This window comes from Tachysurus fulvidraco, chromosome 12 (assembly GCF_022655615.1).
Source record: "Tachysurus fulvidraco isolate hzauxx_2018 chromosome 12, HZAU_PFXX_2.0, whole genome shotgun sequence".
Classification (NCBI taxonomy): domain Eukaryota; kingdom Metazoa; phylum Chordata; class Actinopteri; order Siluriformes; family Bagridae; genus Tachysurus; species Tachysurus fulvidraco.
In genome coordinates this window covers 26883377-26896867 of record NC_062529.1, presented here as the reverse complement: position 1 = coordinate 26896867, position 13491 = coordinate 26883377, and the positions used below count along the sequence as shown (strand labels likewise).

General features: G+C 46.8%; 1 protein-coding gene across 1 annotated transcript; it reads left to right on the top strand.

The window, feature by feature from the left end:
* Positions 1-1480: 1480 nt before the first annotated feature.
* LOC113662017 (myelin and lymphocyte protein-like) lies at positions 1481-6225 on the top strand. Its single transcript, XM_027176630.2, has 5 exons — positions 1481-1674; positions 4233-4397; positions 4680-4808; positions 4991-5032; positions 5286-6225. Exons 1-5 carry the CDS (start codon positions 1588-1590, stop codon positions 5358-5360), a joined length of 498 nt encoding a protein of 165 aa, XP_027032431.1. The 5' UTR covers positions 1481-1587; the 3' UTR covers positions 5361-6225.
* The last annotated feature ends 7266 nt before the right edge of the window (positions 6226-13491 follow it).

Sequence of the window (13491 nt, the reverse complement as noted above, 5' to 3'; positions counted from 1 at the left end):
GTGTGAGGGGGTGTTGGGTGTGAGTGTTGGTGCTGGTGTGGAGGGTGGGTGGTGTGGGTGGGTGAGTGTTGAGTGTGTGGTGTGGTGGAGTGTTGGTGTTGGTGTGAGTGTTGGTGTTGGTGTTGGTGTGAGTGTTGGTGTTGGTGTGAGTGTTGGTGTGAGTGTTGGTGTTGGTGTTGGTGTTAGTGTTGGTGTGAGTGTTGGTGTTGGTGTGAGTGTTGATGTTGGTGTTGGTGTGAGTGTTGATGTTGGTGTTGGTGTGAGTGTTGGTGTTGGTGTGAGTGTTGGTGTTGGTGTTGGTGTGAGTGTTGGTGTTGGTGTTGGTGTGAGTGTTGGTGTTGGTGTGAGTGTTGGTGTTGGTGTTGGTGTGAGTGTTGGTGTTGGTGTGAGTGTTGGTGTTGGTGTGAGTGTTGGTGTTGGTGTTGGTGTGAGTGTTGGTGTTGGTGTTGGTGTGAGTGTTGGTGTTGGTGTTGGTGTGAGTGTTGGTGTTGGTGTTGGTGTTGGTGTTAGTTGTTTCTGGTTCCTGGTCATGTTGAGTAACAAAAATACCACAGACTAGTTTCAGTTATAGACTAGAATTAGTTACTGTAGTTAGAGTTAACTTTAGGCTTTGTGTTAGTTATCTACATTAAAACAGAAAGAAAATGTGTGTGTGTGTGTGTGTGTGTGTGTGTGTGTGTGTGTGTGTGTGTGTGTGTGTGTGTGTGTGTGTGTGTGTGCGTGTGTGTGTGTGTGTGTGTGTGCGTGTGTGTGTGTGGTCACCTTCCTCATTCACACACACACACACACACACACACACACACACACACACACACACACACACACACACACAAACACACAATGTGCATAAAAGGGCCTGAGAGCAACATAAAGAAATAATCAGGAGTTTATGGTAAATATAATAATGTTTATATTTATGTAACCTTACAAGACTTCACAGAGAGCACTGGATGTCATAGTCACTGCAGTGTCAGATCACACACACACACACACACACACACACACACACACACACACACACACACACACACACATACACACACACACATACACACACACACATACACATACACACACACACACACAGTCACACACACACACACAAACACACATACACACACAGTCACACACACACACACACACACACAAACACACAAACACACATACACACACACACACAGTCACACACACACAAACACACACACACAGTCACACACACACACACACACACACACAGTCACACACACACACACACACACACACACACACACACACACACACACACACACACAGGTGGCATTATTGTGGAAACAGGTGATTACACATAGCTCCCATCCAACCAGTCCACACCACACCCCCTCCTCCAGAGCTGTGGACATGAGAATTAAGTGGAGAAAAAAAAGACAGTAAAGGAGGTGGAGCAGGTAGATGACAATCAGTGGAGGAGGAGAGGAGAAAAAACAGCTTTATAAACCACCCAACATCTCTGTGAGCTTGCTTTCAGTCACAATAGTTCACACAAACACACAGAATTTCACACACACACACACACACACACACACACACACATACACAACTTGTAGGATTATGGCTTCTTCAGTGAGCAATAATGGACTTCCCAGTGGGTGTAAGATTTTCACCACAATTCCTGACATCTTCTTCATCCCAGAATTTGTAAGTAACATCACACACACACACACACACACACACACACACACACACACACACACACACACACACACACACACACACACTACCTCTATTACACACTATGCATGTAACAGGTGTATAAATAAGATGTAGATATGGGTATAAACAATAGATGTTGTGAATATTAAACATTGTACACAAATGTATAAGAAATGTTCTTGTGTTCTTCTGAGACTGCTGGAGGTGAAGATCAAAGATATTTAATGTCTCGTTTCTGTGGAAACTTTCTGCACTTTATTTTATTTTTACAACTTTAACTATTAGTCAAGTTAAAGACAGACAGACAGACAGACAGACCGAAATGACAGACAGACAGACAGACTGAAATGACAGACAGACAGACAGACAGACAGACAGACTGAAATGACAGACAGACAGACAGACAGACAGACAGACAGACAGACAGACAGACAGACTGAAATGACAGACAAACAGACAGACTGAAATGACAGACAGACAGACAGACAGACAGACAGATTAAATTGTAACTATTTTTGTTGTTAGTTAAATGTTCTGTCCTCTGGCTGTTTGTGTATAGCTGTAAATGTTAATTGATTGATGTGACTTTTCTCCTTTAGTGTGTTGAGTCACAGTGCAGTGACAAAGTGTTAATACGAGTGTAAATAAATTCCCCGGACTGTCAGACTTTATATCACATGTCTGATCTAACAGCCTGCTGCTCTGAATAGACCTGGTCTGAATTAGACTATTGTCATGTTGTGCGTTTCTGACAGAAATTCAATAACACAAAAGCTATGTGTGTGTGTGTGTGTGTGTGTGTGTGTGTGTGTGTGTGTGTGTGTGTGTGTGTGTGTGTACATAAAGCTGAACACCAAACCGAATATTTAAACACAACACAAAAGCTGGCGCCAATTCTGATGCTGCTGGAATTTCCAGTTCAGTGACTACAACGTGTTTTGTCAGGTTTATAAGGACCAACCCTTCAGCTGTAGAGACGTTTCACTGGAACTGAATTAAACTTTATACTTTAACATCACGACATGAAGATTTTATACAAACATCTCAAAACACATTTGGTGATTTTAGATAAAATAATTATCATTTAAAGTTAAATAAAGTTAATCCAATTCTGTTTATAACACTTTTAACACTTCACATCGTCTTTACAGGAATACAGATTATAATAAAGTGTAAGTTTAAAATGAAGTTATTATTGATCTCTAACACTTATATATAATGATCAGGCCTGAGGTGACGATGGTGAGGAAAAACTGCCTGAGGTGATATGAGGAAGAAACCTTGAGAGGAACCAGACACAGAAGTGAACCTCATCCTCATTTGTTGACACTTGACAGGAAATAATGTTAATGTAAATAATGTTTATGTAAATAATGTCCTTAGTATTACACACACACACACACACACACACACACACACTCTCACACACACTCTCACACACACTCTCACACACACTCACACACACACACACACACACACACACACACACACACACACACACACACACACACACACACACACACACACACACACACACCTTTCTCTCCTTCCTCCTCCTAGGACCGGTTCTTACACACCTTAACATGATGAGTCGCAGCTTTAGAGACGAGCCCTGAGCATCACCCTGAACATCACCCTGCTGACTGACACAACATTGAGTTAAATGAGTTGAAGGCAGTAATAAAGAGGGAGGAGAAATATTCAGTATTTAATACAGAAATTAGACATGATGATCTCCTTCCACTCTGTGAGAACCTCAGTGGAGTCCAGGCTTTACAGGTTCCTCATTATTGCCCAGGTTCTTCAGCCTGATCGGGAACATGTTCTCAGACCGATCTTAGGAACATCTAACGGCTCTCCAGCTCCAGGCCTGTTTAAATGGTTCTCCTGAAGATGTTCTCACTGGGTTCTCTCTTGGCTGTGATTTCACTCCTTATTAATGTATCTGCTACAATTAAAGCTTCAAGATCTGCAGCATCATCTGCACACACGTTGCTCAACCTGCAACATATTTCTCGAGCAGTTAGGAAAGGTATTTGATAAAGGTGTGCTAATGTATTTGAGTAGAAAGCGACTTTATTAAATATCAGTGAATGCTTTCTGATTGCAGTGTTTACACAGTCACAGCGCCATCAATGCTGCTCCAATTTGTTTCGTTCGTCTGACGTTAAAACAAACCTCCACAGGCTGAAACTCATTATTTGATTAAGGTGGAGTCTTCGGCATGTTCTGACATGGTGTTCGTGATGATGCAACTTCTGTACAATTCCACATTAGCATAAGAATAAGATCTAAAATCAGAAATCTATTAATAAGTTATGTGTTAATCTCAGTACATTCATTCTATAACAGATTTTTAGTGTTTAGTTTTCTTGTATTAGAGAAAAACTGAAAAACAAATGACAAACATGTGAATTATTTAGCACATTCCTCTGGATGTCGTGTTTAAATCTGTCTGGTGTGAAGATTCCCTCACACACTGGACGTTTTCCCTCTCTGACTGTTTCCAGCTGGATTTGATGTGTTTGATGAACTGCTTACAGATTTTTGGAGGTCTGACATGGTGTCTTGTGGCTTCCACTCGAGTGGATCCTCCGAATCCTCTGGGGTGGGTGATGTTTGTCTCCATCTTCTGCTTCATCTTCACCACACTGTGGTTCATCATCTTCCTCGCAGGAGGAAACCAGAGCAGTGTGTGGCCCGGCCTGGTGATTACACACACACACACACACACACACACACACACACATAATCACTGGTTACAATTCTGTTTATCAATGAAATTCTTATTTTATTAATTTAAAGCGACCAACAGAAATGATGTTAAATTCCATGAGCGTTAGACCAAATTAATTCAGTTGAAATATTTTTATTTCAATCAATTCAAACTGAAAGTTAACAGAAAATCAGAATAAAAAACCTCTGCAGCAGTTATTATATAAATATATATAAAAGTTTAAACTCAACACAGATTTTCTGTCGTTCTGCAGGACGTGGGGTATCATTTCATCGCAGTTCTTTTCTACCTGAGCTCATCTGTAGCTCTTGCCTACGTCACACTCTTCTACAAGAGTTTGCTGACAAATTTAGACACCATTTCCCCAATTACGGGCCTTACGGTAAGAAATACACTATGCACTTTACACACACACACACACACACACACACACACACACACACACACACACACACACACACACAGACAGTATGCTACACTATATATTTCTTTCCAGCAATAACAGGAGCAACATGTAAACATTTTATTTGTACTTTTTTTTTCTATGTGACATTCAACTACAAGGATGAATATTTGAAGATTTATAGAGAGGACATCGCTGCTGTGGTAAGAAAAACAGATTTATTCTCATACATCCGTCTATTTTATCATATATTAAATCATGCAATAACAGGAGCAGAATGTTAAGATTTAAATGTACTTTCCTTTTAAAATATACAACACAGAAGCTTTCTTATCTTCATTCTCTACTCTCTCTCTCTCTCTCTCTCTCTCTCTCTCTCTCTCTCTCTCTCTCTCTCTCTCTCTCTCTCTCTCTCTCTCTCTCTCTCTCTCTGTGTGTGTGTGTGTGTGTGTTCAGGTGATGTCCTTCATAACCATGCTGCTCTACTTCATCCACGCTATCTTCTCTACACTCCGGTGGAAATCCTCCTGAAGAGCACAAAGAGAAACATTTAAAGAACAAAACAAGGCAACCATCTTCACCTCAAGACCCTGAACTAAACCTGACCTGAAAAAGTTACACACACTATAAAGTGCCCAGTAGGGGCAGCATTCGCAACTGACTGTTTAGTTTTGTGCTAATGAACAGAAGGTTGAGCATCAAATCACAGAGTTTCCAGAATACCGCTTCTTAATTTTTCAGAATTATTCCCTGACCTTTAACCTTCAGCCTCAGATCAAAGATGAGATTATATAAAGAAAATCTTAACCTTAAGTAAAGTTTTATAAAGACACAAAAATATAATGTAAAAAATTGATCAGATTTTTTTTTTCTCTACAGATTTCTCTTTAACTAGAAATTTATTTCTGGCATTATTGTTAAAAGGATTCAAAGCTATTACAGAACGATGTGACGGCCGTCTGAGTCGCGACCACGGCACGTATTTATATACTCGTATACGGATCTACATGTACATCTTATTCTATTGCTCTTCAGTTATTTAGAGTGAAAGGGAGAGAGACACAGTGCTGTACACGCCCACGCTGCCACGCCCACTTTAAAGGTGTGTTTGGGGTTTTCTCTTCCGCATCAACATCCGCATGGGAAAGACAAAATGAATAAAACAAATCACAACTTTCTAAACAAAAAGAAAATAAAGATTGTCTTAAAACAAACAAAATAAAAGACAACAGATTTCTGTATTTCTGCTCCATCTGAATTTTACACGAGAAATGTTTATGATTTATTACCAGATTATTTTCTTGAAAAATGTTTTAAATGTTAATGTTTTTATGCAATAATCAGAAATAAACGGTCTAACAAACCACACAGCTGACTGCATACAGTATACACACGATTCACAGGCCTGGTCCCTCATTATCACGTCATCTTCAGAACATTTACACAAGATCATCTGATGAAAGCCGTGATTCAGCTGTAAAAAGTGAAATGTTAAGATCTGATTTGTGACAGAGAATCTGATAGAATTACTTTCCTGGGAGGGGACAATACTCTGGGTCAGGGAGGGGACAATATCTCAGGGAGGGGACAATACACTGGGTCAGGGAGGGGACAATACACTGGGTCATGGAGGGGACAATACACTGGGTCATGGAGGGGACAATACACTGGGTCAGGGAGGGGACAATATCTCAGGGAGGGGACAATATCTCAGGGAGGGGACAATACACTGGGTCATGGAGGGGACAATACACTGGGTCAGGGAGGGGACAATATCTCAGGGAGGGGACAATATCTCAGGGAGGGGACAATATCTCAGGGAGGGGACAATACACTAGGCCAGGGAGGGGACAATACACTGGGCCAGGGAGGGGACAATACACTGGGTCAGGGAGGGGACAATACACTGGGTCATGGAGGGGACAATACACTGGGTCAGGGAGGGGACAATACACTAGGCCAGGGAGGGGACAATACACTGGGCCAGGGAGGGGACAATACACTGGGCCAGGGAGGGGACAATACACTAGGCCAGGGAGGGGACAATACACTGGGTCAGGGAGGGGACAATACACTGGGTCAGGGAGGGGACAATACACTGGGTCATGGAGGGGACAATACACTGGGTCAGGGAGGGGACAATATCTCAGGGAGGGGACAATATCTCAGGGAGGGGACAATGCACTAGGCCAGGGAGGGGACAATACACTGGGCCAGGGAGGGGACAATACACTGGGTCAGGGAGGGGACAATACACTGGGCCAGGGAGGGGACAATACACTGGGTCAGGGAGGGGACAATACACTGGGTCATGGAGGGGACAATACACTGGGTCATGGAGGGGACAATACACTGGGTCAGGGAGGGGACAATATCTCAGGGAGGGGACAATATCTCAGGGAGGGGACAATACACTAGGCCAGGGAGGGGACAATACACTGGGCCAGGGAGGGGACAATACACTGGGTCAGGGAGGGGACAATACACTGGGCCAGGGAGGGGACAGGGGTGGGAAGTAACAGAGTAAAAATACATCGTTACTGTACTTAAGTACATTTTCCTGGTATCAGTTTTTACACCACTATTTATTTTTCGGACAACTTTTGACTTTTCCTCATTACATTTTTACACAAATATCTGTACTTTTTACTTCTTACATTTCCCAAACGGACTCGTTACTTTTAGTATTATTCCTTCTCATTGGACGCTGTTTCCAGCCTATCATCCTATCATTGTGCGGCTTTTTCCCCATGTGACTGGTGTACTGTATTATTTACTGGCTATCAGACATAGACTAAGGATAGCGGAGCTAACAATGAGCAGCGCCTACAAAAGGAATGGCTAATGTTCATTCAGAGGGAGTCACCGATGTTAAAGTAACTAACAACGAGGACATTCCTCAACACACATGGCCATATATGAGGGAGATGTTTGTAATAATCGGCGTCAAAAAGGATTCCTGGCGAATGCGTTGTGAATTGTGTCACCCAGGGGGGGTTCTAGCCCTTTATTAGGGGGGCTTCAGCCCCCTGTCTGTAATCTCAGCCACCCTAAAACTATAAGGAGCATTTTTACTTTCATAAATAAACAATAAAAATGACGTTAAAATGCAGGACGTGTCGTCGATGGGAAAAAAATTATTTATCAGTTTGATCCAAGGGCGATTTTATTTACTTTGCTTTTACACGTGTGTGTTGTAGTGTTTCACACGTGCGTCTTCAGCTGTCTGCTTTATTAGGACGGAGACGCACAGGTACGCGCAGCGTGCACGCGCAGTCAGAGCTGGAGGCGTTTATCTATAACGTTAATCGGCGGAAAGACGCAAAGACGGCAACCAAAAGCAGTGAAATGTCACTATTCTTATTACCAGAGTTGTCATATAATATATAATATAGAACGCTTCTTGTTTTAAATTCTCACTGAGGGCTAAAACCCCCTAAAGATGAAACCCTAGAACTGCCCCTGGGGTCGACCCAAAAAACACCAAGTGCTTAATTTAATGAACATTAATTTTGTCATTTGTAAAACATCACAATAATTTTGAGTTGTTTTGAAGCACAGAGCTGGAATCTCCCTACAGTTTGGGATATGGCCTTGGAGATACACTTGGTATACATTATATTTCCAAAATTATTGGGTCACCTGACCTTTCCTGCTATATGTAGTTGTTTTCTGATCTCATCCCTACTGAACACTTTTGGGATGAATGTGAACGTCTCTAGGTTACGACTGTAACCATAGTTCCCTGAGGAACGAGACGCTGCGTCGAAACGGTATGGGAACGCCCTCTGCGTGACCGCGCTCTGAACCACGTGTGTAATCTGACCAATAGGCTTTGGAACGTGACGTCATCGGCGGGTGACGTCGTGTAAACAGGATGCTACAAATGGCTGCGAGATGGACAAGACACTAGCTCCTGTGAGAGAAGGTAAGCGCCGCAGGGATGCAGGGAGTGTGGCATGGAGACCCAGCGTCTCGTTCCTCAGGGAACTATGGTTACGGTCGTAACCTAGAGACGTTCTCTTTCGGAACTCGAGCTGCGTCGAAACGCTATGGGAACGAGTGTCCACTCATGCCACACTGACCAGACCCTGCTTAGAGAGTGAGGGCCTCGGCACCTGCACGTAGGACAGAGGAGCCCGGGGTGGCTCTGAGGTCAAGGTCATAGAACCTGACAAAGGTCAGCGGGGTGGACTAGCCCGCAGTGTCACAGATGTCTTGGAGTGCCACTCCAGCGGACCAGGCCGTAGAGGCTGCCACACTTCGGGTGGAGTGAGCTCGGACCCCGAGCGGTGCGGGGAGGCCAGAGGACTCGTGAGCCAACACAATCGCATCCACTACCCATCTGCTCAACGTCTGCTTAGAGGCCGGGAAACCTTTCCTATTAGGGCCATAGCAGACGAGCAGCTGCTCCGACTGTCTCCACGGACTCGTCCTGCGGAGGTAAGTGACCAGTGCTCGCACTGGACACAGTCGGTTCTGTCGTTCCTGTTCGGGGGCTGTAAACGGAGGAGGGCAGAATGCCTGCAACACGACAGGTCGTGAGGGGGCCGAAGGCACCTTCGGTACGTACCCAGGTTTCGGATAGAGAAACACTCTGGCCATGCCAGGGGCTCTTCAGGGAGGAAATCGCCAAGAGGAAGGTGGTCTTAATAGACAGAAACCTAAGGGCCACTTCGGTCAATGGCTCGATCGGGCAGTTAACTGGTTCCAGGTCATGGTGCTCACACCATGATGTAAACAGTCGCCATCGTGCGGCGTACGACCTCCTCGTGGAGGAAGCTCTGGAGTGGAGAAGGGTCTCTACTACCTCAGTAGTGAGACCAGCTGCTATGAACTGTGCCCTTCAGGGGCCACAGCCACAGCCTTCACAGCTCTGGGCGGGGGTGCACCAGGGTTACGCCCGCCTGTGAGAGGAGATCCCTCCTGGGAGGAATTTCCCACGGAGGGCCCCCGAGTAGGGACACCAGATCCGCAAACCATGGCTTGCCCAGCCAACGGGGTGCTACCAGGAGGAGACGAACTCCAACCCGGCGAACTCTCTCCAGAACTCCAGGGAGCAGTGCGATCGGGGGAAAGGGACACAGGCATAGCCTCAGCCACGACTGCACCATGGCATCCAGACCTAACGGGGCTGGGTGAGAGAGGGAGAACCAGAGGGGACAGTGCAAGGTCTCCTGGGTCGCAAACAGATCCACCTGGGCTCTGCAGAACCTCCGCCATATGAACTCCACCACCTCGGGGTGGAGACGCCATTCCCCAGGCCTCGGCCCCTGCCTCGACAGGGCATCTGCTCTGACATTCAACCGTCACAGGATATAAATGGTCCTCAAAGAGAGGAGTCTGTCCCGAGACCACAAGAGGATCGCTCGTGCTAGCCTGTACAAAGGGCGAGATAAGAGGCCCCCTTGGTGGTTGATGAAGGAGTCCAAGTGGACCAATACGTGGCGATCTCTCAGGTCCGGGAGGAAGTGTTTTAACCCCAAAAACACCGGCATCATCTCCAGGCAATTTATGTGCCACGAGAGACGTGGGCCTCTCCACAGGCCCTAGACGGAGTGGCCACTCATGACCGCACCCCACCCCGTGAGGGAAGCATCCGTCGTTAGCGTCACGCGATGACATGGAGCCCCCAACATGGGGCCTTGGGACAGAAACGTTCGGCCTCTCCAAACATCCAAGGCTCGAAGGGCACGCCGTGAGACCTTGATGGAACGATATGGGTTTCCCTTGAGAGAAAACCCCCTGTCCCGGAGCCACCACTGGAGGGGACTCATGTGCAGGAGGCCAAGTGGGATTACGCTGGACACCACTGCCATGAGCCCTAGCAGCCTCTGGAACTGCTTCACAGTAAGTAGCTGGCCATCCTGCACTCCCCTGAATGAGGTCAGGCTGAACAGGAGGAACCAATATTGGTGAGCTTCGCCCCCGAAAGCAAACCTCAGGAAAAAATGGAAACGTGAAAGTATGCGTCTTCCAGATTCAATGTGACGAACCAGTCCCCGGACCTGATCTGAGTCACGACCTCCTCGAGGGTCAGCATCCTGAACCTGAGCCTCTTGAGAGAGCGTTTCAAGGAGCGTAGATCTAGAATGGGACACAACCCGCCATCCTTCTTCGGAACGACAAAGTACAGGCTGTAGAAGTATGACTCCCGAACCGAGGGGGGAAGCACCTCGATGGTTCCTCTCCTCAGGAGTGTGCGCACTTCCCGTTCCAGGACCAGAGCCTGCTCGGGTCCCACCAGGGTGGGACACATCCCGTTGAAATGGGGAGGAGAGGACGCAAACTGAACTGTATAGTCGACCTCTATGACCTCTATGTTTGTCAGAGGCGAGGGCGACCCTCAGGTCATCCTGCTCCTTCTTGGGCCCAGAGCGTTGCCTTGGGCCCTTAGGCCCCGCCCGCGGGGATCTAAGGGTTGGGGCTGCTGCCAAACAGCCCCACGAGATCGCCGAGGGAGGTACTGCTGAAATGCAACCGACTGCTTTTTAGACTCCTGGAACTTGTTCACGACTGTCGTTTTCACAGTGTCGCAAAACAGTCCAGGAGAAGCCATCGGTTCGTCCAACAGCACAGCTCGATCCTTGTCCGGGAGGTCGGACAAGGTGAGCCACAGATGCCTTTCAGTGGCCACCAGGGCCGCCATGGACTGACCAACGGCCCGCGCCGTGTGTTTTGTGGCCCAAAGAGTCAAGTCGGCAGTCCGACGCAACTCCTCAACATCAGCGGTCCCGGAGCTAAGTTCCTCACCCAAATCTCGTAGCAGGTCAGCCTGGTATGCGTGCAATACACCCATGGTGTGGAGGCAGCCCGCGGCTTGACCTGCTGCCACGTAAGCCTTCCCCACTAAGGCCGACGTAGCACGTAGCGGCTTAGTAGGGAACACCGGAGCCTTTAGTGATGATGCTACGCTAGGGGAGGGATAGCTAGCCAGCGTCTCTTCCACACCTAGCATCGCACCGTAGCCGCACGCCTTAGCCCCAACCACATTCGCGTAAAGCGAGAAGTGACTAGGAGAAGTGCGCGTAGAGTACGGGGTTTTCCAGGATCTGGACACCTCGGCGTGCAGATCGGGAAAAAATGGCAGGCTCCGGCGCTGAGGAAGTGACACAGGGCGCAGGAAACGGTCATCCAGCTTACTGGGTGTGCGTTGCTTCTGCAGCTCCACCGGCCAATCTAAATCCAGCTTGGCTACGGCTCGTGTCACGACCTCGAGGAGCTCCTCATACAGCACAGGCTGTGAGGAGCCCACGGGCTCGCTAGCATCCATCAGCTCTCCTTCCTCGGAGGGAGAGACATGTAATGCCGCGTAGCTCGCGCAGGGAGAAGAAGCAGCCATCGGGCCTGCTTCTCCGCGAAACCCGCAGCTCGAATCAGCAGACGAGGCTGGAGAGGACTCATCCGCCTCCAATCCCACCGCTAAATCGACCTGCGAGCCCCACGAGTGCCGGCGCCGCTTTGCCTCGGCAAGAGCGGGACCGGAGCCGCGAGGGAGAGTGCTCTCCTCGAAGAGCGCTCTCCGGGAGCGAAGCATGCGCATAGCCATGCGGCTGCAATGCGAGCAATCGACTCCCTCGAGAGCCGATTGTGCATGCTCCACTCCCAAGCAAACAACACACCGATCATGCGAATCCTTCTCGGTAATGAAACGGGGACACGGAAAAACACATTCACGGAAATCCTGTCTGCCAGCCATCACTCGATCAGCAACACGGTATCAGAAAAACAGCGCTTACCTGAACGAGCAGGAGCTAGCGTCTTGTCCATCTCGCAGCCATTTGTAGCTTCCTGTTTACGCGACGTCACCCGCCGATGACGTCACCTTCCAAAGCTAATTGGTCAGATTACACAAGTGGTTCAGAGCGCGGTCACGCAGAGGGCGTTCCCATAGCGTTTCGACGCAGCTCGAGTTCCGAAAGGGAACGCTGACTCCACCCTACCTCACCTACATCAGTGCCTGCCTTTCGTAACACTCTTGTGGCTGATGAACACAAATATCCATCAGCACACTCCAAAATTATACACACACACACACACACATATATATATATATAAAACATGACGTCCAGTTACCAGCATGACACTAAACAGATAGTAGTAACAGGGACTTTTTACCTAAGTACATGTCAGAGCCCAAACTTCTTTACTTTAACTTGAGTAAAAGAGTGTACTCACTACTTTTACTGGAGTCTTTTAAACAATGAGTATCTGTACTTCTACTTCAGTAAAGGATGTGTGTACTTTTGCCACCTCTGGTAGGGGACAATACAATGGGTCAGGGAGGGGACAATCAGAGACGGGGACACTCGAGTCATATGACTTGACTTGAGTCAGACTTAAGTTGCAAATTTGAGTGACAAATATAAAAAAAAGACGACTTGACTGACTTGACATTCATGACTTGAGACTTGACACGGACTTGAGTTAAATGACTCGACTTTTTTGAATGACTTTTTTTTAAATCTGTTTTTGAACGCACACAAGAGCGTAATCTAAACACGTGACGCAGCAGAGGCACGCAGAGGGAGAGCGCGCCACACCAAAAATAATTAAGTTCGGGTACCGGGATCTTGTGCAAGATGAGAAGAGAATTATATATATATATATATATATATATATATATATATATATATATATATATATATATATATATATATAT